The sequence below is a fragment of the Carcharodon carcharias genome, chromosome 5, assembly GCF_017639515.1.
Source record: "Carcharodon carcharias isolate sCarCar2 chromosome 5, sCarCar2.pri, whole genome shotgun sequence".
Taxonomy (NCBI): Eukaryota; Metazoa; Chordata; class Chondrichthyes; order Lamniformes; family Lamnidae; genus Carcharodon; species Carcharodon carcharias.
Genome location: NC_054471.1, coordinates 26,685,853 through 26,709,592, shown reverse-complemented (window position 1 = coordinate 26,709,592; position 23,740 = coordinate 26,685,853). Strand labels below are relative to the sequence as shown.

General features: G+C 59.6%; 1 protein-coding gene across 2 annotated transcripts in view; it reads left to right on the top strand.

Annotated features, from left to right (window-relative positions):
- Positions 1-19,056: 19,056 nt before the first annotated feature.
- Positions 19,057-23,740, top strand: part of parp1 (poly (ADP-ribose) polymerase 1) — a 66,631-nt gene continuing 61,947 nt past the window's right edge. For both annotated transcript variants that reach the window (XM_041188147.1, XM_041188148.1), the window contains exon 1: positions 19,057-19,240. In XM_041188147.1, coding sequence (XP_041044081.1) covers positions 19,127-19,240 — 114 coding nt within the window. In that variant the 5' untranslated portion in view covers positions 19,057-19,126. The remainder of the gene's footprint in view (positions 19,241-23,740) is intronic.

The window sequence follows — 23,740 nt, the reverse complement described above, 5'->3', positions numbered from 1 at the left end:
CCTCTCCCTGTCTCTCACTCCGGGTCTCAGTGTGTCCGTGCTCTCCTCTCCCTGTCTCTCACTCCGAGTCTCAGTGTCCCTGTGCTTCCCTCTCCCTGTCTCTCACTCCGGGTCTCAATGTCCCTGTGCTCTCCTCTCCCTGTCAATCACTCCAGGTCTCAGAGTCCCCGTACTATCCTCTCCCTGTCTCTCACTCCGAGTATCAGTGTCCCTGAGCTCTCCTCTCCTTGTCAACCACTCCGAGTCTCAGTGTCCCTGTGCTTCCCTCTCCCTGTCTCTCACTCCGGGTCTCAGTGTCCCCGTGCTCTCCTCTCCCTGTCAATCACTCCAGGTCTCAGTGTCCTCATGCTCTCCTCTCCCTGTCTCTCACTCTGAGTCTCGGTGTCAACGAGCTCTCCTCTCCCTGTCCCTCACTCCGGGTCTCAGAATCCCGGTGCTCTCCTCTCCCCATCCCCCATGCGGGATCTCAGTGTGTCCGTGATCTCCTCTCCCTGTCACTCACTCCGGGTCTTAGTGTCCCCGTGCCGGCCCCCTGCTTACTCACACTCCGGGTCTCAGTATCCCCGTACTCTCCTCTCCATGTCTCTCACTCCGGGTCTCAGTGTGCCCGTGCTCTCCTCTCCCTGTCCCTCACTCCGGGTCTCATAATCCACATGCTCTCCTCTCCCTGTCTCTCACTCCGGGTCTCATTGCCCCCGTGCTCTCCTCTCCTTGTCTCTCACTCCGGGTCTCATTGTCCCCGTGCTCTCCTCTGCCTGTCTCTCACTCAGGGTCTCAGAATCCCTGAGCACTCCTCTCCCCATCCCCCATGCGGGATCTCAGTGTATCCGTGCTCTCCTCTCCCTGTCTCTCACTCCGGGTCTCAGTGTCCCCGTACTCTCCTCTCGCTGTCTCTCACTCCGGGTCTCATTGCCCCCGTGCTCTCCTCTCCTTGTCTCTCACTCCTGGTCTCAGTGTCCCCGTGCTCTCCTCTGCCTGTCTCTCACTCCGTGTCTCAGTGTCCCGGTGCACTCCTCTGCTTGTCTCTCACTCCGGGTCTCAGTGTCCCCGTGCTATCCTCTCCCTGTCTCTCACTACGGGTCTCATTGGCCCCGTGCTCTCCTCTCCCTGTCTGTCACTCCGGGTCTCAGTGTCCACGTGCTCTCCTCTCCCTGTCACTCACTCCGGTTCTCAGGGTCCATGTGCCCTCCTCTCCCTGTCTCTCACTCCGGGTCTTAGTGTCCCCGTGCCCGCCCCTCGCTTACTCACACTCCGGGTCTCAGTATCCCCGTGCTCCCCTCTCCCTGTCCCTCACTCCGAGTCTCAGTGTCCCCGTGCTCTCCTCTCCCTGTCTCTCACTCCGGGTATCAGTGTCCCCGTGCTCTCCTCTCCATGTCTCTCACTCGGGGTCTCAGTGTCCCCGTGCTCTCCTCTCCGTGTCCCTCAATCCGTGTCTCAGAATCCCAGTGCGCTCCTCTCCCTGTCTCTCACGCGGGGTCTCACTGTGTCCGTGCTCTCCTCTCCCTGACTCTCACTCCGGGTCTCAGTATCCCCGTGCACTCCTCTCCCTGTCCCTCACTCCGGGTCTCAGTGTACCCGTGCCCTCCTCTCCAGGTCTCTTACTCCGGGTCTCAGTGTCCCCGTGCTCTCCTCTCCCTGTCACTCACTCCGGGTCTCAGAATCCACTTGCTCTCCTCTCCCTGTCTCTCACTCCGGGTCTCAGTGTGTCCGTGCTCTCCTCTCCCTGTCTCTCATCCGAGTCTCAGTGTCCCTGTGCTTCCCTCTCCCTGTCTCTCACTCCGGGTCTCAGTGTCCCCGTGCTCTCCTCTCCCTGTCAATCACTCCAGGTCTCTGTGTCCCCGTACTATCCTCTCCCTGTCTCTCACTCCGAGTATCAGTGTCCCTGAGCTCTCCTCTCCTTGTCAATCACTCCGAGTCTCAGTGTCCCTGTGCTTCCCTCCCCCTGTCTCTCACTCCGGGTCTCAGTGTCCCCGTGCTCTCCTCTCCCTGTCAATCACTCCAGGTCTCAGTGTCCTCATGCTCTCCTCTCCCTGTCTCTCACTCCGGGTCTCAGAATCCCGGTGCTCTCCTCTCCCCATCCCCCATGCGGGATCTCAGTGTGTCCGTGATCTCCTCTCCCTGTCTCTCACTCCGGGTCTTAGTGTCCCCGTGCCGGCCCCGTGCTTACTCACACTCCGGGTCTCAGTATCCCCGTACTCTCCTCTCCATGCCTCTCACTCCGGGTCTCAGTGTCCCCGTGCTCTCCTCTCCCTGTCCCTCACTCCGGCTCTCAGAATCCACATGCTCTCCTCTCCCTGTCTCTCACTCCGGGTCTCAGTCTCCCCGTGCTCTCCTCTCCCTGTCAATCACTCCGGGTCTCAGTGTCCCCGTGCCCTCCTCTCCCTGTCTCTCACTCCGGGTCTCAGTGTCCCCGTGCTCTCCTCTCGCTGTCTCTCACTCCGGGTCTCAGAGTCCCTGTGCTCTCCTCTCGCTGTCTCTCACTCCGGGTCTCAGTGTCCCCGTGCTCTCCACTCCCTGTCTCTCACTCCGTGTCTCAGTTTCCCCGTGCTCTCCGCTGCTTGTCTCTTACTCCGGGTCTCAGTTTCTCCGTGCTCTCATCTCCCTGTCTCTCACTCCGAGTCTCAGTGTCCCCATGCTCTCCTCTCCCTGTCTCTCACTCCGAGTCTCAGTGGCCCCGAGCTCTCCTCTCCTTGTCAATCACTCCGTGTCTCAGTGACCCCGTGCTCTCCTCTCTCTGTCCCTCACTCAGGGTCTCAGAATCCCCGTGCTCTCCTCTCCCCATCCCCCATGCGGGATCTCAGTGTGACCGTGCTCTCCTCTCCCTGTCTCTCACTCCGGGTCTCAGTTTCTCCGTGCTCTCCTCTCCCTGTCTCTCACTCCGGGTCTTAGTGTCCCCGTGCCCGCCCCTCGCTTACTCACACTCCGGGTATCAGTGTCCCCGTGCTCTCCTCTCCATGTCTCTCACTCGGGGTCTCAGTGTCCCCATGCTCTCCTCTCCCTTTCTCTCACTCCGGGTATCAGTGTCCCCGTGCTCTCCTCTCCCTGTCTCTCACTCCGGGTATCAGTGTCCCCGTGCTCTCCTCTCCCTGTCTCTCACTCGGGGTCTCAGTGTCCCCATGCACTCCTCTCCCTGTCTCTCACTCGGGGTCTCAGTGTCCCCATGCACTCCTCTCCCTGTCCCTCACTCCGGGACTCAGTATCCCCTCGCTCTCCTCTACCTGTCACTCACTCCGGGTCTCAGTGTCCCCGTACTATCCTCTCCCTGTCTTTCACTCTGCGTCTCAGTGTCCCAGAGCTCTCCTCTCCTTGTCAATCACTCCAGGTCTCAGTGTCCCCGTGCTCTCCTCACCTTGTCAATCACTCCGGGTCTCAGTGTCCCCGTGCTCTCCTCTCCCTGTCTCTCTCTCTGGGTCTCAGTGTCCCCGTGCCCTCCTCTCCCTGTCTCTCACTCCGGGTCTCATTGTCCCTGTGCTCTCCTCTCGCTGTCTCTCACTCCGGGTCTCAGTGTCACCGTGCTCTCCTCTCCCTGTCAATAACTCCGGGTCTCAGTGTCCCCGTGCTCTCCTCTCCCTGTCTCTCACTCCGGGTCTCAGTGTCCCCGTGCTCTCCTCTCGATGTCTCTCTCTCCGGGTCTCAGAGTCCCCGTGCTCTCCTCTCCCTGTCTCTCACTCCGGGTATCAGTGTCCCCGTGCACCCCTCTCCCTGTCTCTCACTCCAGGTTTCAGTGTCCCCGTGCTCTCGTCTCCTTGGCAATCACTCTGGGTCTCAGTGACCCCGTGCTCCCCTCTCCCTGACTCTCACTCCGGGTCTCAGTGTCCCCGAGCTCTCCTCTCCTTGTCAATCACTCTGGGTCTCAGTGTCCCCGTGCTCTCCTCTCCCTGTCTCTCACTCCGAGTCTCAGTGTCAATGTGCTTCCCTCTTCCTGTCTCTCACGCCGGGTCTCAGTTTCCCCGTGCACTCCTCTCCCTGTCAATCACTCCAGGTCGCAGTGTCCCCGTGCTCTCCTCTGCCTGTCGCTCACTCCGTGTCTCAGTGTCCCGGTGCTCTCCTCTGCTTGTCTCTCACTCCGGGTCTCAGTGTCCCCGTGCTCTCCTCTCCCTGTCTATCACTACGGGTCTCAGTGTCCCCGTTCTCTCCTCTCCCTGTCTCTCACGCGGGGTCTCACTGTGTCCGTGCTCTCCTCTCCCTGTCCCTCACTCCGGGTCTCAGTGTGCCCGTGCTCTCCTCTCCATGTCTCTCACTCCGGGTCTCAGTGTCCCCGTGCTCTCCTCTCCCTGTCACTCACTCCGGGTCTCAGAATCCACTTGCTCTCCTCTCCCTGTCTCTCACTCGGGGTCTCAGTGTGTCCGTGCTCTCCTCTCGCTGTCTCTCACTCCGGGACACAGTGTCCCCGTGATCTTCTCTCGCTGTCTCTCACTCCGGGACTCAGGGTCCCCGCGCTCTCCTCTACCCGTCACTCACTCCGGGTATCAGTGACCCGTGCTATCCCCTCCCTGTCTCTCAATCCGAGTCTCAGTGTCCCCGAGCTCTCCTCTCCTTGTCAATCACTCTGGGTCCCAGTGTCCCCGTGCTCTCCTCTCCCTGTCTCTCACTCCGAGCCTCAGTGTCCCTGTGCTTCCCTCTCCCTGTCTGTCACTCCGGGTCTCAGTGTCCCCGTGCTCTCCTCTCGCTGTCACTCACTCCGGTTCTCAGGGTCCATGTGCCCTCCTCTCCCTGTCTCTCACTCCGGGTCTCAGTGTCCCAGTGCTCTCCTCTCCCTGTCTCTCACTCCGGGTCTCAGAGTCCCTGTGCTCTCCTCTCGCTGTATCTCACTCCGGGTCTCAGTGTCCCCATGCTCTCCACTCCCTGTCTCTCACTCCCGGTCTCATTGTCCCCGTGCTCTCCTCTCCTTGTCAATCACTCCGGGTCTCAGTGTCCCCGTGTTCTCCTCTCCCAGTCTCTCACTCCGAGCCTCAGTGTCCCTGTGCTTCCCTCTCCCTGTCTGTCACTCCGGGTCTCAGTGTCCCCGTGCTCTCCTCTCGCTGTCACTCACTCCGGTTCTCAGGGTCCATGTGCCCTCCTCTCCCTGTCTCTCACTTCGGGTCTCAGTGTCCCAGTGCTCTCCTCTCCCTGTCTCTCACTCCGGGTCTCAGAGTCCCTGTGCTCTCCTCTCGCTGTATCTCACTCCGGGTCTCAGTGTCCCCATGCTCTCCACTCCCTGTCTCTCACTCCCGGTCTCATTGTCCCCGTGCTCTCCTCTCCTTGTCAATCACTCCGGGTCTCAGTGTCCCCGTGTTCTCCTCTCCCAGTCTCTCACTCCGGGTCACAGTGTCCCTGTGATCTCGTCTCCTTGTCAATCACTCCGGGTCTCAGTGTCCCCGTGCTCTCCTCTCCCTGTCTCTCTCTCCGGGTCTCAGTGTCCCCGTGCTCTCCTCTCCCTGTCTCTCAATCCAGGTCTCAGTCTCCCTTGCTCTCCTCTCCCTGTCCCTCAATCCAGGTCTCAGTGTCCCCGTGCTCTCCTCTCCCTGTCTCTCATTCCGGGTCTCATTGCCCCCGTGCTCTCCTCTCCTTGTCTCTCACTCCGGATCTCAATGTCCCCGTGCTCTCCTCTGCCTGTCGCTCACTCCGTGTCTCAGTGTCCCGGTGCTCTCCTCTGCTTGTCTCTCACTCCGGGTCTCAGTGTCCCCGTGCTCTCCTCTCCCTGTCTCTCATGCGGGGTCTCACTGTGTCCGTGCTCTACTCTCCCTGTATCTCACTCCGCGTCTCAGTTTCCCCGTGCCCTCCTCTCCCTGACTCTCACTCCGGGTCTCAGTATCCCCGTGCACTCCTCTCCCTGTCCCTCACTCCGGGTCTCTGTGTCCCCGTGCTCTCCTCTCGCTGTCTCTCACTCCGGGTCTCAGTGTCCCCTTGCTCTCATCTCCCTGTCTCTCACTCCGGGTCTCAGAGTCCCCATGCTCAACTCTCGCTGTCTCTCACTACGGGTCTCAGTGTCCCCGTGCTCTCCTCTCGCTGTCTCTCACTCCGGTTCTCAGGGTCCCTGTGCCCTCCTCTCCCTTTCTCTCAATCCGGGTCTCAGTGTCCCAGTGCTCTCCTCTCCCTGTCTCTCACTCCGGGTCTCAGAGTCCCTGTGCTCTCCTCTCGCTGTCTCTCACTCCGGGTCTCAGTGTCCCCATGCACTCCACTCCCTGTCTCTCACTCCCGGTCTCGTTGTCCCCGATCTCTCCTCTCCTTGTCAATCACTCCGGGTCTCAGTGTCCCCGTGTTCTCCTCTCCCAGTCTCTCACTCCGGGTCAGAGTGTCCCGGTGCTCTTCTCTCCCTCTCTCTCACTCCGGGTCTCAGTGTCCCCGTGCTCTCCTCTCCCTGTCAATCACTCCGAGTCTCAGTGTCCCTGTGATCTCGTCTCCTTGTCAATCACTCCGGGTCTCAGTGTCCCCGTGCTCTCCTCTCCCTGTCTCTCTCTCCGGGTCTCAGTGTCCCCTTGCCCTCCTCTACCTGTCTCTCACTCCGGGTCTCAGTCTCCCCGTGCTCTCCTCTCCCTGTCAATCACTCCGAGTCTCAGTGTCCCTGTGATCTCGTCTCCTTGTCAAACACTCCGGGTCTCAGTGTCCCCGTGCCCTCCTCTCCCTGTCTCTCACTCCGGGTCTCAGTGTCCCCGTGCTCTCCTCTCGCTGTCTCTCACTCCGGGTCTCAGAGTCCCTGTGCTCTCCTCTCGCTGTCTCTCACTCCGGGTCTCAGTGTCCCCGTGCTCTCCACTCCCTGTCTCTCACTCCGTGTCTCAGTTTCCCCGTGCTCTCCGCTGCTTGTCTCTTACTCCGGGTCTCAGTTTCTCCGTGCTCTCATCTCCCTGTCTCTCACTCCGAGTCTCAGTGTCCCCATGCTCTCCTCTCCCTGTCTCTCACTCCGAGTCTCAGTGGCCCCGAGCTCTCCTCTCCTTGTCAATCACTCCGTGTCTCAGTGTCCCCGTGCTCTCCTCTCCCTGTCTCTCACTTCGGGTCTCAGTGTCCCCATGCTCTCCTCTCCCTGTCTCTCACTCCGGGTCTCAGTGTCCCCGTGCTCTCCTCTCCCTGTCACTCACTCCAGGTCTCAGTGTCCCCGTGCTCTACTCTCCCTGTCTCTCACTACGGGTCTCAGTGTCCCCGTTCTCTCCTCTCCCTGTCTCTCAATCCGGGTCTCAGTGTCCTCGTGCTCTCCTCTCCCTGTCTCTCACTCCGAGTCTCAGTGTCCCTGAGCTCTCCTCTCCTTGTCAATCACTCCAGGTCTCAGTATCCCCTTGCTCTCCTCTCCTTGTCAATCACTCCGGGTCTCAGTGTCCCCGTGCTCTCCTCTCCCTGACTCTCACTCCTGGTCTCAGTTTCTCCATGCTCTCCTCTCCCTGTCTCTCACTCCAGGTCTCAGTGTCCCTGTGCTCTTCTCTCGCTGTCTCTCACTCCGGGTCTCAGTGTCCCCGTGCTCTCCTCTCCCTGTCAATCACTCCGTGTCTCAGTGTCCCCATGCTCTCCTCTGCTTGTCTCTCAGTCCGGGTCTCAGTGTCCCCGTGCTCTCCTCTCCCTGTCTCTCACTTCGGGTCTCAGTGACCCCGTGCTCTCCTCTCCCTGTCTCTCACTCCGGGTCTCAGTGTCCCCGTGCTCTCCTCTCCCTGTCACTCACTCCAGGTCTCAGTGTCCCCGTGCTCTACTCTCCCTGTCTCTCAATCCGGGTCTCAGTGTCCCCGTGCTCTACTCTCCCTGTCTCTCACTCTGTGTCTCAGTGTCCCCGTACTACCCTTTTCCTGTCTCTCACTCCGAGTCTCAGTGTCCCTGAGCTCTCCTCTCCTTGTCAATCACTCCAGGTCTCAGTATCCCCTTGCTCTCCTATCCTTGTCAATCACTCCGGGTCTCAGTGTCCCCGTGCTCTCCTCTACCTGACTCTCACTCCTGCTCTCAGTTTCTCCGTGCTCTCCTCTCCCTGTCTCTCACTCCGGGTCTCAGTGTCCCCTTGCTCTCATCTCCCTGTCTCTCACTCCGAGTCTCAGTGACCCCATGCTCTTCTCTCCCTGTCTTTCACTCCGAGTCTCAGTGTCCCCATTCTCTCCTCTCCTTGTCAATCACTCCGGGTCTCAGAGTCCACGTGCTCTCCTCTGCCTGTCTCTCACTCCGGGTCTCAGTGTCCCCGTGCTCACCTCTGCCTGTCGCTCACTCCGTGTCTCAGTGTCCCGGTGCTCTCCTCTGCTTGTCTCTCACTCCGGGTCTCAGTGTCCCCGTGCTCTCCTCTCCCTGTCTCTCACTCCGGGTCTCAGTGTCCCCGTGCTCTCCTCTCCCTGTCACTCACTCCGGGTCAGTACCCCCGTGCTCTCCTCTCCCTGTCTCTCACTCCGTGTCTCAGTGTCCCCGTGCTCTCCTCTGCTTGTCTCTCACTCCGGGTCTCAGTGTCCTCGTGCTCTCCTCTGCTTGTCTCTCACTCCGGGTCTCAGTGTCCCCGTACTATCCTCTCCGTGTCTCACACTCAGAGTCTCAGTGTCCCTGAGCTCTCCTCTCCTTGTCAATCACTCCAGGACTCAGTGTCCCCGTGCTCTCCTCTCCTTTTCAATCACTCCGGGTCTCAGTGTCCCCGTGCTCTCCTCTCCCTGACTCTCACTCCTGGTCTCAGTTTCTCCGTGCTCTCCTCTCCCTGTCTCTCACTCCAGATCTCAGTGTCCCTGTGCTCTCCTCTCGCTGTCTCTCACTCCGGGTCTCAGTGTCCCCGTGCTCTCCTCTCCCTGTCAATCACTCCGGGTCTCAGTGTCCCCGTGCTCTCCTCTCCCTGTCTCTCACTCCAGGTCTCAGTGTCCCCGTGCTCTCCTCTCGATGTCCCTCACTCCGGGTCTCAGAGTCCCCGTGCTCTCCTCTCCCTGTCTCTCATCCGGGTCTCAGTGTCCCCTTGCTCTCCTCTCCCTGTCTCTCACTCCGGGTCTCAGTCTCCCCGTGCTCTCCTCTCCCTGTCAATCACTCCGAGTCTCAGTGTCCCTGTGATCTCGTCTCCTTGTCAAACACTCCGGGTCTCAGTGTCCCCGTGCCCTCCTCTCCCTGTCTCTCACTCCGGGTCTCAGTGTCCCCGTGCTCTCCTCTCGCTGTCTCTCACTCCGGGTCTCAGAGTCCCTGTGCTCTCCTCTCGCTGTCTCTCACTCCGGGTCTCAGTGTCCCCGTGCTCTCCACTCCCTGTCTCTCACTCCGTGTCTCAGTTTCCCCGTGCTCTCCGCTGCTTGTCTCTTACTCCGGGTCTCAGTTTCTCCGTGCTCTCATCTCCCTGTCTCTCACTCCGAGTCTCAGTGTCCCCATGCTCTCCTCTCCCTGTCTCTCACTCCGAGTCTCAGTGGCCCCGAGCTCTCCTCTCCTTGTCAATCACTCCGTGTCTCAGTGTCCCCGTGCTCTCCTCTCCCTGTCTCTCACTTCGGGTCTCAGTGTCCCCATGCTCTCCTCTCCCTGTCTCTCACTCCGGGTCTCAGTGTCCCCGTGCTCTCCTCTCCCTGTCACTCACTCCAGGTCTCAGTGTCCCCGTGCTCTACTCTCCCTGTCTCTCACTACGGGTCTCAGTGTCCCCGTTCTCTCCTCTCCCTGTCTCTCAATCCGGGTCTCAGTGTCCTCGTGCTCTCCTCTCCCTGTCTCTCACTCCGAGTCTCAGTGTCCCTGAGCTCTCCTCTCCTTGTCAATCACTCCAGGTCTCAGTATCCCCTTGCTCTCCTCTCCTTGTCAATCACTCCGGGTCTCAGTGTCCCCGTGCTCTCCTCTCCCTGACTCTCACTCCTGGTCTCAGTTTCTCCATGCTCTCCTCTCCCTGTCTCTCACTCCAGGTCTCAGTGTCCCTGTGCTCTTCTCTCGCTGTCTCTCACTCCGGGTCTCAGTGTCCCCGTGCTCTCCTCTCCCTGTCAATCACTCCGTGTCTCAGTGTCCCCATGCTCTCCTCTGCTTGTCTCTCAGTCCGGGTCTCAGTGTCCCCGTGCTCTCCTCTCCCTGTCTCTCACTTCGGGTCTCAGTGTCCCCGTGCTCTCCTCTCCCTGTCTCTCACTCCGGGTCTCAGTGTCCCCGTGCTCTCCTCTCCCTGTCACTCACTCCAGGTCTCAGTGTCCCCGTGCTCTACTCTCCCTGTCTCTCAATCCGGGTCTCAGTGTCCCCGTGCTCTACTCTCCCTGTCTCTCACTCTGTGTCTCAGTGTCCCCGTACTACCCTCTTCCTGTCTCTCACTCCGAGTCTCAGTGTCCCTGAGCTCTCCTCTCCTTGTCAATCACTCCAGGTCTCAGTATCCCCTTGCTCTCCTATCCTTGTCAATCACTCCGGGTCTCAGTGTCCCCGTGCTCTCCTCTCCCTGACTCTCACTCCTGCTCTCAGTTTCTCCGTGCTCTCCTCTCCGTCTCTCACTCCGGGTCTCAGTGTCCCCTTGCTCTCATCTCCCTGTCTCTCACTCCGAGTCTCAGTGACCCCATGCTCTTCTCTCCCTGTCTTTCACTCCGAGTCTCAGTGTCCCCATTCTCTCCTCTCCTTGTCAATCACTCCGGGTCTCAGAGTCCACGTGCTCTCCTCTGCCTGTCTCTCACTCCGGGTCTCAGTGTCCCCGTGCTCACCTCTGCCTGTCGCTCACTCCGTGTCTCAGTGTCCCGGTGCTCTCCTCTGCTTGTCTCTCACTCCGGGTCTCAGTGTCCCCGTGCTCTCCTCTCCCTGTCTCTCACTCCGGGTCTCAGTGTCCCCGTGCTCTCCTCTCCCTGTCACTCACTCCGGGTCAGTACCCCCGTGCTCTCCTCTCCCTGTCTCTCACTCCGTGTCTCAGTGTCCCCGTGCTCTCCTCTGCTTGTCTCTCACTCCGGGTCTCAGTGTCCTCGTGCTCTCCTCTGCTTGTCTCTCACTCCGGGTCTCAGTGTCCCCGTACTATCCTCTCCGTGTCTCACACTCAGAGTCTCAGTGTCCCTGAGCTCTCCTCTCCTTGTCAATCACTCCAGGACTCAGTGTCCCCGTGCTCTCCTCTCCTTTTCAATCACTCCGGGTCTCAGTGTCCCCGTGCTCTCCTCTCCCTGACTCTCACTCCTGGTCTCAGTTTCTCCGTGCTCTCCTCTCCCTGTCTCTCACTCCAGATCTCAGTGTCCCTGTGCTCTCCTCTCGCTGTCTCTCACTCCGGGTCTCAGTGTCCCCGTGCTCTCCTCTCCCTGTCAATCACTCCGGGTCTCAGTGTCCCCATGCTCTCCTCTCCCTGTCTCTCACTCCAGGTCTCAGTGTCCCCGTGCTCTCCTCTCGATGTCCCTCACTCCGGGTCTCAGAGTCCCCGTGCTCTCCTCTCCCTGTCTCTCATCCGGGTCTCAGTGTCCCCTTGCTCTCCTCTCCCTGTCTCTAACTCCGAGTCTCAGTGACCCCGAGCTCCCCTCTCCTTGTCAATCACTCCGGGTCTCAGTGTCCCCGTGCTCTCTTCTCACCATTCCCCATGCGGGATCTCAGTGTGTCCGTGCTCTCCTCTCCCTGTCTCTCACTCCGTGTATCAGTGTCCCCGTGCTCTCCTCTCCCTGTCTCTCACAGCGGCTCTCAGTGTCCCCGTACTATCCTCTCCCTGTCTCTCACTCCGAGTCTCAGTGTCCCTGAGCTCTCCTCTCCTTGTCAATCACTCCGGGTCTCAGTGTCCCCGTGTTCTCCTCTCCCAGTCTCTCACTCCGGGTCACATTGTCCCGGTGCTCTCCTCTCCCTGTCTCTCACTCCGGGTCTCAGTGTCCCCGTGCTCTCCTCTCGCTGTCAATCACTCTGAGTCTCAGTGTCCCTGTGCTCTCCTCTCCTTGTCAATCACTCCGGGTCTCAGTGTCCCCGTGCTCTCCTCTCCCTGTATCTCTCTCCGGGTCTCAGAGTCCCGGTGCTCTCCTCTCGCTGTCTCTCACTCTGGGTCTCAGTGTCCCCGTGCTCTCCTCTCCCTGTCTCTCAATCCGGGTCTCAGTCTCCCCGTGCTCTCCTCTCCCTGTCCCTCAATCCGGGTCTCAGTGTCCCCGTGCTCTCCTCTCCCTGTCTCTCACTCCGGGTCTCATTGCCCCCGTGCTCTCCTCTCCCTGTCACTCACTCCGGGTCTGTATCCCTGTGCTCTCCTCTCCCTGTCTCTCACTACGGGTCTCAGTGTCCCCGTTCTCTCCTCTCCCTGTTTCTCAATCCGGGTCTCAGTGTCCCCGTGCTCTCCTCTCCTAGTCAATCACTCCGGGTCATAGTCCCCGTGCTCTCCTCTCCCTGTCTCTCGATCCGGGTCTCAGTGTCCACGTGCTCTCCTCTCCCTGTCTCTCACTCCGGGTCTCAGTGTCCCCATGCTCTCCTCTACCTGTCTCTCACTCCGTGTCTCAGTGTCCCCGTGCTTTCCTCTACCTGTCTCTCACTCCGGGTCTCAGTATCCCTGTACTCTCCTCTCCCTGTCTCTCACTCCGGGTCTCAGTGTCCCCGTGCTCTCCTCTCCGTGTCCCTCAATCCGTGTCTCAGAATCCCAATGCTCTCCTCTCCCTGTCTCTCACGCGGGGTCTCACTGTGTCCGTGCTCTCCTCTCCCTGTCTCTCACTCCGCGTCTCAGTGGCCCTGTGCCCTCCTCTCCCTGACTCTCACTCCGGGTCTCAGTATCCCCGTGCACTCCTCTCCCTGTCCCTCACTCCGGGTCTCAGTGTGCAAGTGCTCTCCTCTCCATGTCTCTCACTCCGGGTCTCAGTGTCCCCGTGCTCTCCTCTCCCTGTCACTCACTCCGGGTCTCAGAATCCACTTGCTCTCCTCTCCCTGTCTCTCACTCAGGGTCTCAGTGTGTCCGTGCTCTCCTCTCGCTGTCTCTCACTCCGGGACACAGTGTCCCCGTGATCTCCTCTCGCTGTCTCTCACTCCGGGTATCAGTGACCCGTGCTATCCCCTCCCTATCTCTCAATCCGAGTCTCAGTGTCCCCGAGCTCTCCTCTCCTTGTCAATCACTCTGGGTCTCAGTGTCCCCGTGCTCTCCTCTCCCTGTCTCTCACTCCGAGTCTCAGTGTCCCTGTGCTTCCCTCTCCCTGTCTCTCACTCCGGGTCTCAGTGTCCCCGTGCTCTCCTCTCCTTGTCAATCACTCCCGGTCTCAGTGTCCCCGTGCTCTCCTCTCCCTGTCTCTCACTCCGAGTCTCAGTGTCCTCATGCTCTCCTCTCCCTGTCTCTCACTCCGAGTCTCGGTGTCCCCGAGCTCTCCTCTCCCTGTCCCTCACTCCGGGTCTCAGAATCCCCGTGCTCTCCTCTCCCCATCCCCCATGCGAGATCTCAGTGTGTCCCTGCTCTCCTCTCCCTGTCTCTCACTCCGGGTCTTAGTGTCCCCGTGCCGGCCCCTCGCTTACTCACACTCCGAGTCTCAGTATCCCCGTGCTCTCCTCTCCCTGTCTCTCAATCCGGGTCTCAGTCTCCCCGTGCTCTCCTCTCCCTGTCTCTCACTCCGGGTCTCAGTGTCCCCGTGCTCTCCTCTCCCCGTCTCTCACTCCGTGTCTCAGTGTCCCCGTGCTCTCTTCTGCTTGTCTCTCAGTCCTGATCTCAGTGTCCCCGTGCTCTCCTCTCCCTGTCTCTCACTCCGGGTCTCAGTGTCCCCGTGCTCTCCTCTCCCTGTCACTCACTCCAGGTCTCAGTGTCCCCGTGCTCTACTCTCCCTGTCTCTCACTACGGGTCTCAGTGTCCCCGTTCTCTCCTCTCCCTGTCTCTCAATCCGGGTCTCAGTGTCCTCGTGCTCTCCTCTCCCTGTCTCTCACTCCGAGTCTCAGTGTCCCTGAGCTCTCCTCTCCTTGTCAATCACTCCAGGTCTCAGTATCCCCTTGCTCTCCTCTCCTTGTCAATCACTCCGGGTCTCAGTGTCCCCGTGCTCTCCTCTCCCTGACTCTCACTCCTGGTCTCAGTTTCTCCATGCTCTCCTCTCCCTGTCTCTCACTCCAGGTCTCAGTGTCCCTGTGCTCTTCTCTCGCTGTCTCTCACTCCGTGTCTCAGTGTCCCCGTGCTCTCCTCTGCTTGTCTCTCAGTCCGGGTCTCAGTGTCCCCGTGCTCTCCTCTCCCTGTCTCTCACTTCGGGTCTCAGTGTCCCCGTGCTCTCCTCTCCCTGTCTCTCACTCCGGGTCTCAGTGTCCCCGTGCTCTCCTCTCCCTGTCACTCACTCCAGGTCTCAGTGTCCCCGTGCTCTACTCTCCCTGTCTCTCAATCCGGGTCTCAGTGTCCCCGTGCTCTACTCTCCCTGTCTCTCACTCTGTGTCTCAGTGTCCCCGCACTACCCTCTTCCTGTCCCTCACTCCGAGTCTCAGTGTCCCTGAGCTCTCCTCTCCTTGTCAATCACTCCAGGTCTCAGTATCCCCTTGCTCTCCTATCCTTGTCAATCACTCCGGGTCTCAGTGTCCCCGTGCTCTCCTCTCCCTGACTCTCACTCCTGCTCTCAGTTTCTCCGTGCTCTCCTCTCCCTGTCTCCCACTCCAGGTCTGTGTCCCTGTGCTCTTCTCTCGCTGTCTCTCACTCCGGGTCTCAGTGTCCCCGTGCTCTCCTCTCCCTGTCTCTCACTCCGGGTCTCAGTGTCCCCGTGCTCTCCTCTCCCTGACTCTCACTCCGGGTCTCAGTGTCCCTGTGCTCTCCTCTCGCTGTCTCTCACTCCGGGACTCAGTGTCCCCGTGCTCTCCTCTCCCTGTCACTCACTCCAGGTCTCAGTGTCCCCGTGCTCTACTCTCCCTGTCTCTCAATCCGGGTCTCAGTGTCCCCGTGCTCTACTCTCCCTGTCTCTCACTCTGTGTCTCAGTGTCCCCGCACTACCCTCTTCCTGTCTCTCACTCCGAGTCTCAGTGTCCCTGAGCTCTCCTCTCCTTGTCAATCACTCCAGGTCTCAGTATCCCCTTGCTCTCCTATCCTTGTCAATCACTCCGGGTCTCAGTGTCCCCGTGCTCTCCTCTCCCTGACTCTCACTCCTGCTCTCAGTTTCTCCGTGCTCTCCTCTCCCTGTCTCCCACTCCAGGTCTGTGTCCCTGTGCTCTTCTCTCGCTGTCTCTCACTCCGGGTCTCAGTGTCCCCGTGCTCTCCTCTCCCTGTCTCTCACTCCGGGTCTCAGTGTCCCCGTGCTCTCCTCTCCCTGACTCTCACTCCGGGTCTCAGTGTCCCTGTGCTCTCCTCTCGCTGTCTCTCACTCCGGGACTCAGTGTCCCCGCGCTCTCCTCTACCTTTCAATCACTCCGGCTATCAGTGACCCGTGCTATCCCCTCCCTGTCTCTCAATCCGTGTCTCAGTGTCCCCGAGCTCTCCTCTCCCTGTCTCTCACTCCGGGTCTCATTGCCCCCGTGCTCTCCTCTCCCTGTCACTCACTCCGGGTCTGTATCCCCGTGCTCTCCTCTCCCTGTCTCTCACTACGGGTCTCAGTGTCCCCGTTCTCTCCTCTCCCTGTTTCTCAATCCGGGTCTCAGTGTCCCCGTGCTCTCCTCTCCTAGTCAATCACTCCGGGTCATAGTCCCCGTGCTCTCCTCTCCCTGTCTCTCGATCCGGGTCTCAGTGTCCACGTGCTCTCCTCTCCCTGTCTCTCACTCCGGGTCTCAGTGTCCCCATGCTCTCCTCTACCTGTCTCTCACTCCGTGTCTCAGTGTCCCCGTGCTTTCCTCTACCTGTCTCTCACTCCGGGTCTCAGTATCCCTGTACTCTCCTCTCCCTGTCTCTCACTCCGGGTCTCAGTGTCCCCGTGCTCTCCTCTCCGTGTCCCTCAATCCGTGTCTCAGAATCCCAATGCTCTCCTCTCCCTGTCTCTCACGCGGGGTCTCACTGTGTCCGTGCTCTCCTCTCCCTGTCTCTCACTCCGCGTCTCAGTATCCCCGTGCACTCCTCTCCCTGTCCCTCACTCCGGGTCTCAGTGTGCCCGTGCTCTCCTCTCCATGTCTCTCACTCCGGGTCTCAGTGTCCCCGTGCTCTCCTCTCCCTGTCACTCACTCCGGGTCTCAGAATCCACTTGCTCTCCTCTCCCTGTCTCTCACTCAGGGTCTCAGTGTGTCCGTGCTCTCCTCTCGCTGTCTCTCACTCCGGGACACAGTGTCCCCGTGATCTCCTCTCGCTGTCTCTCACTCCGGGTATCAGTGACCCGTGCTATCCCCTCCCTATCTCTCAATCCGAGTCTCAGTGTCCCCGAGCTCTCCTCTCCTTGTCAATCACTCTGGGTCTCAGTGTCCCCGTGCTCTCCTCTCCCTGTCTCTCACTCCGAGTCTCAGTGTCCCTGTGCTTCCCTCTCCCTGTCTCTCACTCCGGGTCTCAGTGTCCCCGTGCTCTCCTCTCCCTGTCAATCACTCCCGGTCTCAGTGTCCCCGTGCTCTCCTCTCCCTGTCTCTCACTCCGAGTCTCAGTGTCCTCATGCTCTCCTCTCCCTGTCTCTCACTCCGAGTCTCGGTGTCCCCGAGCTCTCCTCTCCCTGTCCCTCACTCCGGGTCTCAGAATCCCCGTGCTCTCCTCTCCCCATCCCCCATGCGAGATCTCAGTGTGTCCCTGCTCTCCTCTCCCTGTCTCTCACTCCGGGTCTTAGTGTCCCCGTGCCGGCCCCTCGCTTACTCACACTCCGAGTCTCAGTATCCCCGTGCTCTCCTCTCCCTGTCTCTCAATCCGGGTCTCAGTCTCCCCGTGCTCTCCTCTCCCTGTCTCTCACTCCGGGTCTCAGTGTCCCCGTGCTCTCCTCTCCCCGTCTCTCACTCCGTGTCTCAGTGTCCCTGCTCTCCTCTCCCTGTCTCTCACTCCGGGTCTTAGTGTCCCCGTGCCGGCCCCTCGCTTACTCACACTCCGGGTCTCAGTATCCCCGTGCTCTCCTCTCCCTGTCTCTCAATCCGGGTCTCAGTCTCCCCGTGCTCTCCTCTCCCTGTCTCTCACTCCGGGTCTCAGTGTCCCCGTGCTCTCCTCTCCCTGTCTCTCACTCCGGGTCTCAGTGTCCCCGTGCTCTCCTCTCCCCGTCTCTCACTCCGTGTCTCAGTGTCCCCGTGCTCTCTTCTGCTTGTCTCTCAGTCCGGATCTCAGTGTCCCCGTGCTCTCCTCTCCCTGTCTCTCACTTCGGGTCTCAGTGTCCCCATGCTCTCCTCTCCCTGTCTCTCACTCCAGGTCTCAGTGTCCCCGTGCTCTACTCTCCCTGTCTCTCACTACGGGTCTCAGTGTCCCCGTTCTCTCCTCTCCCTGTCTCTCAATCCGGGTCTCAGTGTCCTCGTGCTCTCCTCTCCCTGTCTCTCACTCCGAGTCTCAGTGTCCCTGAGCTCTCCTCTCCTTGTCAATCACTCCAGGTCTCAGTATCCCCTTGCTCTCCTCTCCTTGTCAATCACTCCGGGTCTCAGTGTCCCCGTGCTCTCCTCTCCCTGACTCTCACTCCTGGTCTCAGTTTCTCCATGCTCTCCTCTCCCTGTCTCTCACTCCAGGTCTCAGTGTCCCTGTGCTCTTCTCTCGCTGTCTCTCACTCCGGGTCTCAGTGTCCCCGTGCTCTCCTCTCCCTGTCAATCACTCCGTGTCTCAGTGTCCCCATGCTCTCCTCTGCTTGTCTCTCAGTCCGGGTCTCAGTGTCCCCGTGCTCTCCTCTCCCTGTCTCTCACTTCGGGTCTCAGTGTCCCCGTGCTCTCCTCTCCCTGTCTCTCACTCCGGGTCTCAGTGTCCCCGTGCTCTCCTCTCCCTGTCACTCACTCCAGGTCTCAGTGTCCCCGTGCTCTACTCTCCCTGTCTCTCAATCCGGGTCTCAGTGTCCCCGTGCTCTACTCTCCCTGTCTCTCACTCTGTGTCTCAGTGTCCCCGCACTACCCTCTTCCTGTCTCTCACTCCGAGTCTCAGTGTCCCTGAGCTCTCCTCTCCTTGTCAATCACTCCAGGTCTCAGTATCCCCTTGCTCTCCTATCCTTGTCAATCACTCCGGGTCTCAGTGTCCCCGGGCTCTCCTCTCCCTGACTCTCACTCCTGCTCTCAGTTTCTCCGTGCTCTCCTCTCCCTGTCTCCCACTCCAGGTCTGTGTCCCTGTGCTCTTCTCTCGCTGTCTCTCACTCCGGGTCTCAGTGTCCCCGTGCTCTCCTCTCCCTGTCTCTCACTCCGGGTCTCAGTGTCCCCGTGCTCTCCTCTCCCTGTCTCTCACTCCGGGTCTCAGTGTCCCCGTGCTCTCCTCTCCCTGACTCTCACTCCGGGACTCAGTGTCCCCGCGCTCTCCTCTACCTTTCAATCACTCCGGCTATCAGTGACCCGTGCTATCCCCTCCCTGTCTCTCAATCCGTGTCTCAGTGTCCCCGAGCTCTCCTCTCCTTGTCAATCACTCTGGGTCTCAGTGTCCCCGTGCTCTCTCTCCCTGTCTCTCACTCCGGGTCTCAGTGTCCCCGTGCTCTCCTCTCCCTGTCTCTCACTCCGGGTCTCAGTGTCCCCGTGCTCTCCTCTCCCTGTCTCTCACTCCGGGTCTCAGTGTCCCCGTGCTCTCCTCTCCCTGTCTCTCACTCCGGGTCTCAGTGTCCCCGTGCTCTCCTCTCCCTGTCTCTCACTCCGGGTCTCAGTGTCCCCGTGCTCTCCTCTCCCTGTCTCTCACTCCAGGTCTCAGTGTCCCCGTGCTCTCCTCTCCCTGACTCTCACTCCGGGACTCAGTGTCCCCGCGCTCTCCTCTACCTTTCAATCACTCCGGCTATCAGTGACCCGTGCTATCCCCTCCCTGTCTCTCAATCCGTGTCTCAGTGTCCCCGTGCTCTCTCTCCCTGTCTCTCACTCCGGGTCTCAGTGTCCCCGAGCTCTCCTCTCCCTGTCTCTCAGTCCGGGTCTCAGAATCCCCGTGCTCTCCTCTCCCCGTCCCCCATGCGGGATCTCAGTATCCCCGTGCTCTCCTCTCCCTGTCTCTCACTCCGGGTCTTAGTGTCCCCGTACCCGCACTTCGCTTACTCACACTCCGGGTCTCAGTATCCCCGTGCTCTCCTCTCCCTGTCTCTCACTCCGGGTCTCAGTGTCCCCGTGCTCTCCTCTCCCTGTCTCTCACTCCGAGTCTCAGTGTCCCCGAGCTCTCCTCTCCTTGTCAATCACTCCGGGCCTCAGTGTCCCCGTGCTCTCCTCTCCTTGTCAATCACTCCGGGCCTCAGTGTCCCCGTGCTCTCTCTCCCTGTCAATCAATCCTCTTGTCACTCCCCCTCCGCCTGTGCCGCGCTTGCTCCGGGTTCCCTCCCCTCCTGCGGGCGCGGCTGACCCTGCTGCTTCCACAGACATGGCTGAGGCCAAGCTCTTCAAAGCCGAGTACGCCAAGAGCGGCCGGGCCTCCTGCAAGAAATGCGGCGAAAGCATCGCCAAGGAGTGCCTGCGGCTGGCGATCATGGTGCAGGTAAATGGCGGGGGTGCGGAGGGTGAGGTTTGTGTGTGTCGGGCCCGCTCAATGCTCCCGGCCCCGGTTTCCGGCCCCACTCTCTGCCCCCGTCCCGCTCTCTGCCCCCCGGTCTCCGGTTCCGCTCTCTGCCTCCGGTCTCCGGCCCCGCTCACTGCTCCCGTCCCGCTCTCTGACCCCCGGCCCCGCTTTCTGCCTCCGGTCCCCGGCCCCCTCGCTGCCCCCGGGCCCAGGCCCCGTTCGCTGCCCCCGTTCCCCGGCCCCCTCGCTGCCCCCGGGCCCAGGCCCCGCTCTCTGCCTCGTTGCCCCCGGGCCCGCTCGCTGTCCCCGAGCCTGCTCACTGACCCCGGCCCCCTCGCGGCCTCCCGGCCCCGGGCCCCCTCCCCCCTGCAGCCAGCCCTCGTGCTGCCACGCGCGGCCGTTCCTTTTTCAAATAATAACCGTGTTTTTCTCTGCCGGGAGGCGCCCGTTTTATTTACATTGTCGGTTTTCCACCCGGTACTTGGAGGCTGAGCTGGTCGCTTTGCCTTGAGTTTGAGTTGGTGTTGCTGAACCTCTCGGGGAGGCAGGCCCACCTCACACCGGCTCAGGCTGCAACTTTCATTCTGCACCACTGCTCCTACCCTCTCAGCTCAAACTGGCTTGTCTAAGTTCAAATCCTCCCCCCCGCCCCCCCGCCCCCCCATCCTATTCCCTAAACTTCGGCATTTATTATTACAATTTGAAATCATTTTTATTTTCTGGAATAATAGGTGGATAATTGAGAGTCGAGTTTCCAAATCGTTGCAAATGGACAGCCAGCCTCCCCACTGCCCAGACTGACCTCCCCACTGCCCAGACCAGCCTCCCCACTGCCCAGACTGACCTCCCCACTGCCCAGACTGACCTCCCCACTGCCCAGACTGACCTCCCCACTGCCCAGACTGACCTCCCCCCTGCCCAGACCTACCTCCCCACTGCCCAGACTGACCTCCCCACTGCCCAGACTGACCTCCCCACTGCCCAGACTGACCTCCCCACTGCCCAGACTGACCTCCCCACTGCCCAGACTGACCTCCCCACTGCCCAGACTGACCTCCCCACTGCCCAGACCTACCTCCCCACTGCCCAGACTGACCTCCCCACTGCCCAGACTGACCTCCCCACTGCCCAGACCTACCTCCCCACTGCCCAGACTGACCTCCCCACTGCCCAGACCTACCTCCCCACTGCCCAGACCTACCTCCCCACTGCCCAGACCTACCTCCCCACTGCCCAGACCGACCTCCCCACTGCCCAGACTGACCTCCCCACTGCCCAGACTGACCTCCCCACTGCCCAGACTGACCTCCCCACTGCCCAGACTGACCTCCCCACTGCCCAGACCTACCTCCCCACTGCCCAGACTGACCTCCCCACTGCCCAGACCTACCTCCCCACTGCCCAGACCTACCTCCCCACTGCCCAGACCTACCTCCCCACTGCCCAGACCTACCTCCCCACTGCCCAGACTGACCTCCCCACTGCCCAGACTGACCTCCCCACTGCCCAGACTGACCTCCCCACTGCCCAGACTGACCTCCCCACTGCCCAGACTGACCTCCCCACTGCCCAGACCTACCTCCCCACTGCCCAGACCTACCTCCCCACTGCCCAGACCTACCTCCCCACTGCCCAGACCGACCTCCCCACTGCCCAGACCTACCTCCCCACTGCCCAGACCTACCTCCCCACTGCCCAGACCTACCTCCCCACTGCCCAGACCTACCTCCCCACTGCCCAGACCAGCCTGCCCACTGCCCAGACCAGCCTGCCCACTGCCCAGACCAGCCTGCCCACTGCCCAGACCTACCTCCCCACTGCCCAGACCTACCTGCCCACTGCCCAGACCAGCCTGCCCACTGCCCAGACCAGCCTGCCCACTGCCCAGACCAGCCTCCCCACTGCCCAGACCAGCCTCCCCACTGCCCAGACCGACCTCCCCACTGCCCAGACCGGTCTCCCCGCCTGCCCACTGCCCAGACCAGCCTCCCCACTGCCCAGACCGACCTCCCCACTGCCCAGATCAGCCTCCCCGCCTGCCCACTGCCCAGACCAGCCTCTCCACCTGCCCACTGCCCGGACCGACCTCCCCACTGCCCAGACCGGCCTCCCCGCTGCCCAGACCGGCCTCCCCGCTGCCCAGACCGGCCTCCCCGCTGCCCAGACCGGCCTCCCCGCTGCCCAGACCGGCCTCCCCGCTGCCCAGACCGGCCTCCCCGCTGCCCAGACCGGCCTCCCCGCTGCCCAGACCGGCCTCCCCGCTGCCCAGACCAGCCTCCCCACTGCCCAGACTAGCCTCCCCACCTCCCCGCTGCCCGGACCGGCCTCCCCGCTGCCCGGACCGGCCTCCCTGCTGCCCGGACCGGCCTCCCCGCTGCCCGGACCAAGCTCCCCGCTGCCCAGGCCAGCCTCCCCACTGCCCAGACCCAACTCCCCATTCCCCGGACCAGCCTCCCCACTGCCCAGACCCAACTCCCCATTCCCCGGACCAGCCTCCCCACTGCCCAGACCAAACTCCCCGTTCCCCGGACCAGCCTCCCCGCTGCTAGGGTCTTCACGTGACTAGACCCTGCATTTCCTCTGTAGGATTCCTCCATTTTATCCAGCCCTCTACTTCTCTGTTGTCTGTTCTTTTTGTTTTGCGCCAGTTATCATGTTGTACATTGAAATGCGGAGTTGGATTCTGAGGAGAGTGTCGTTGTGGAAATGTTTGTTTTACAAACGGAAGGTGGAACATGCAGAGGAGTATTGTGATCCAAGGGCAAAATACTACGGATGCTGGAAATCTGAAATAAAGTGGGAAGGGATCCTTGGTTGAAGAAAAGGGAAGATATCTTGAGAGCAATGCTATGAATGGTCGCATCATCAGAATTGATGCGACGGATATGGAGATACTGTGGGAGAATGGAACGGAGTCCTTATAGAAAGCAGGATGTGAGGAAGTGTAGTCATGGTAGCTGTGGTAGTGGTGGGCTTGTAATAACTATTAGCAGACAGCCTATCCCAGAATTGGAGAAGGAAAGGGAAGTACTTGGAAGCAAAGTCGATGAAGTTTTCCAATTCAGAATAAGAGCAGGAAACTGCAATGATACCGACATCAATATACTGGAAAAAGTGTTGAGGATGGGGGGAAGACTGAAGCAAGAAAAGTTCCACATATCCTACAAAATGACCTGTTTAGTGAGGACCCAAGTAGGTTCTCCTAGCAGCATCTTTTATTTACAAAGTGATCCATTTTGGTAGGAAGAATGGGGAGAGGCAATTTAAACTAAAAGGTACAATTGTAAATGGGGTGCAGGAATGGAGAGACCTGGGGGTATAAGTGTGCAAACATTCAAAGATGGTAGGATAGGTTGAGAAAGTGGTTTAAAAAAAAATCATACAACATCCTGGGCTTTATAAATAGAGGCATAGAGTATAGAAGCAAATAAATTACATTGAAATAAAAACAGAAAATGCTGTAAAAGCTCAACAGGTCCAGCAGCATCTGGAGAGAGAAACAGAGTTAACGTTTTGAATCTGTATGACTCTTCTTCAGAACTTTTATGATGAACCTTTATAAAACACTGGTTCAGCCTCAACTGGAATATTGTGTCCAGTTCTGTGTGCTGCACTTTCAAAAGGATGTGAAATCTTTAGAGGGAGTGCAGAAAAGAGTCAGGAGAATAGTTCCAGGGATGGAGGCCTTCAACTCGAGGGTAGATTGGAGAAGCTGGGATTGTTCTCCACAGAGAAGAGAGGGTTGAGAAGAGATTTATTAGAGCTCTTCAAAATCATGAGGTGTCTGGGCAGAGTAAATAGGGAAAAATGTTCTCATTGGCAGAAGGATCGAGATACAAAGTGAAAAGAATCAATGGCAACATGATGCAGTGAGTGGTTAGGATCAGGAGAATGTGGTGGAGGCAGTTTCAATTGTGGCTTTCAAAAGGGAATTAGATAAACACCTGAAGGCTGAACACTGGGGGTGTTCTGGGGAAAAGGCAGGGGTGGAGGACTGGCTGAGTTGCTCATGCAAAGAGCTGGCACGGATTCAGTGGGCCGATGAACTCTTTCCATGCTGTAACCATTTAATGTTGTCGTGAAGGACGGCATCGTAGTGACATGGATTAAACATGCATTCAGTTTGGGTAGTTTTCTGCTTATTGAGATGAGCAGTGCCGGCCTGTGGAGTGGACAGCCTTGCATTTTTTAGGCCCTCAGTCCCAGTCAAGATCGCATGCTTCTTGAGAGATAAAACAGCCTTGCTCTGTCATTTTACGGTGTAGAGTTGTCTCCGTTAAAAGCACAAGCTGTGTAGACTCCAAGTCACAAGATGTTACGCTGCCAGTGACATAAGCGCTTATGTAGAATTTATAGCACAGAAACTGGCTGTTCAGCTCACCTGCTCTGTGCCATGCTCCTCATGAGTCTTCTCTCGTCCCTCCCCAACTAACAGATCTGTCTGGTTCTTTCTGTCTCTTGTGCTTATCTAGCTTCGTC